Genomic DNA, 2,656 nt, shown 5'->3' on the forward strand with positions numbered 1-2,656 from the left:
AAAAAAAAAAAAAAAAAAAAACCACAAGGCGGTCGCCTTTCCTACCAAGTCGTCCAAGGCCCCAAAGGCGACGCCTTTTGGACGGCTTAATACCAAAGGCGACCGCCTTTCCTACGTAAACAATGGCGTCCCTTGCCCTACCCCTAAAAAAATGCCTGGACGCCAAGGCGATGCCTTGACAACATGGGCTAGTGTCTACTATCGCAGTACACATCCCACTGACAATGTTCTCTACCTATCAGATATGAGATAAATGAAGACGGTCTCAGAAAACTACTCAAGCATTATCCTATTGGCATTTGCATAAGTAGATCAATGTAACGCTTACATCTACCAACTACGGGAGGCCATGTAAATCCCACCAATTAAGGTTTTTCATATCACACTTGCTTTTAAGTTTAGGGAAAAGGGAACCCTTATCTATTTAAATAACGCAATAGATGATATATCGGCATACATCACATGCTAAGAAAAAATTAAAGCAGTCATCCGCATGATATGAAAAATAAAGCCTTAATGGTTATGGGATGGCATCTGGAGTCAAACTGACTTTACATAATATGCAAGTCATTTTGATTCCAAGATGGGTGGGAGCAACATAGCCTCATTAGCTACTTCCACTCAACTTAAGCAGTTATGTGATTAAATTAATTTCTATCACAACCGATGTAACCACAAGAAGTTTTTCTTTTTCTTTTTTTTCTTTTTAATTGAAGAAAGGAACCAAAGCATGTATATGAACAGTGTGTTACTGTTCACGAAACAGTGAACACTTGTTACATTATTTAAAAATAATTAAATAAATAAATAAAAGCTGCAAAGAAGTTGCAAGTGAGGTTGGAAGAAGAAAAGAGAAAGGTTAGATAGGGTTAGAGAAACCCATATGTTTAATATCACTTTTCCCCTTTAATATTTTTTGAAAATTTGTATAATAAGTGGGTCTTTAATGAGTTGTGGGCTTGGCCCATTATCCTTTAATGATATTTTTACATGATTTGATCTTGGGCTCAACGTTCACTTAAGGTTTCAATATTTATGGGCTGCTTTTCTAACATGTTGTCCATACTGGTTTTAGCCATGTTAAGCCCGACTAGGTCAAGTTACGTTATAGCAAAGGGGTTTAACTTAAAAAATATTTTAACTGAAACCCATAGAAGCTAAATTATTTTTGGGGTGTAATAATTTTCTGTACATAAGGTGTATAAATGCAAAATATTGTCAAATGTTGGCAATTTTTATATGGTTTTTATAATTGTTATGCAATTACCATATATAAATGTCATGAATAAATCGGAGAACTCAATATAAAGATGGATTCTGAACTATCTACACTTTATGCTAATATGATAATTAAAAAAAAAAAAAAAATTGCATACAAAAGATTGAATGTTAGTTCAACAAATAAGCCACTAGACAATTATCATGCATAATTTCAAGTCCTTCACCAGACGTCTCAACATAAAGTGGATGAAATAAGATATATCATATATAATCCAAGTGAAGAAAAAATACAAAAATCAGAAGCAAAGAACAGTAAGAATCAATTTATACCTAGGACACCAGATTGATCACAAGATTGTTCTTTCCTCATCTCAGTCAAACTTTCTTCCTCAAAATGTTCACGCCCCTCAAGCAGTATAGCCAGGTATCTGTATACATTGCTCTGGATCATCAGCTTGATATTTTCACGTTCATCCTCTGAGAAAGGGACCGACTTGTACAAAATCTTGGCCTGAAATAAGCACATCATTAACTCAAACCACTGATTCCTCCAAACTTTAATTTAGAAAAGGCATCATTAGGAACAATCCTTCCATCACCGTAAGTAACAATTTTTTCACGATCTCTTTATTCGCCATTGATCTTTGTCTACTTGCCTCACTAAATTCTACACTAAAGCTATAAAAGCACATGTAGACTCTTTTTAAAATATAAATAGTATGAAAGATGGGCCATCATAATGGCAAAGCAGGAAACAACTAGGTTTTCATTAGCTGAAAATTCCAGAAAGAAGTAGAGAAACTTAAGGCTATGGTTGTTTGACTAGAACAGAAAGAAAATGAAAGAAAGGGTAAATTACATCTAAGGTACCTTATGTTTGGAAAAACTATGCCTGAGTTACCTCACCTTTGATATATTATATTTGAGGTACCTCACATTTCATTTTTCGGGTAAATCACGTTTCATAGAAGTTAGTATGTCCGTTCCTCATCTCTATCATTAATGGAAAACGATTGTATCCCATTTCATCCTATCCTTCAAACAAGGTGGATGTTGAGAGAGAAAGAAAGAGAGGAGGAACACGGTGTCTCAGGGAGGGAGCAGAGGGCAGGAGTGCAAGAGGGGCAAGGGAGGGAGAGAGATCACGGGGTATGAAGAGGGTGATGCAGAGAGAGAGAGAGAGAGAGGGGAGGAGGAGGAGGAACAAGGTGTTGCGGGGAAAAAGCAGAGGGCATGGGAGGGAGAGAGTGGAGGGAAGAGAGAGAGAAATCATGGTGGATGAAGAGGGTGATCCGGGGAGGGGAAGAGAGAGAGGGGAGGGCTGCGAGGAGGGAGCAAAGGTTAGGGGAGAGGAATTAGTCAAAGATAATTTATTGTATCTCAAATCCTCTTCACCCCCTTGGCATGTCAATAACTAAAATGAAAAAAAGGAATG

At 37.1% G+C, this 2,656-nt stretch overlaps 1 protein-coding gene across 1 annotated transcript in view; it reads right to left on the reverse strand.

The window, feature by feature from the left end:
- Positions 1 to 2,656, reverse strand: part of LOC122084367 (extra-large guanine nucleotide-binding protein 1-like) — a 37,548-nt gene that overhangs the window by 28,610 nt on the left and 6,282 nt on the right. Inside the window, exon 5 of the mRNA XM_042652567.1 lies at positions 1,552 to 1,732. Coding sequence (XP_042508501.1) covers positions 1,552 to 1,732 — 181 coding nt within the window. The remainder of the gene's footprint in view (positions 1 to 1,551; positions 1,733 to 2,656) is intronic.

This window comes from Macadamia integrifolia, chromosome 7, assembly GCF_013358625.1.
Source record: "Macadamia integrifolia cultivar HAES 741 chromosome 7, SCU_Mint_v3, whole genome shotgun sequence".
NCBI classification, from domain to species: Eukaryota; Viridiplantae; Streptophyta; class Magnoliopsida; order Proteales; family Proteaceae; genus Macadamia; species Macadamia integrifolia.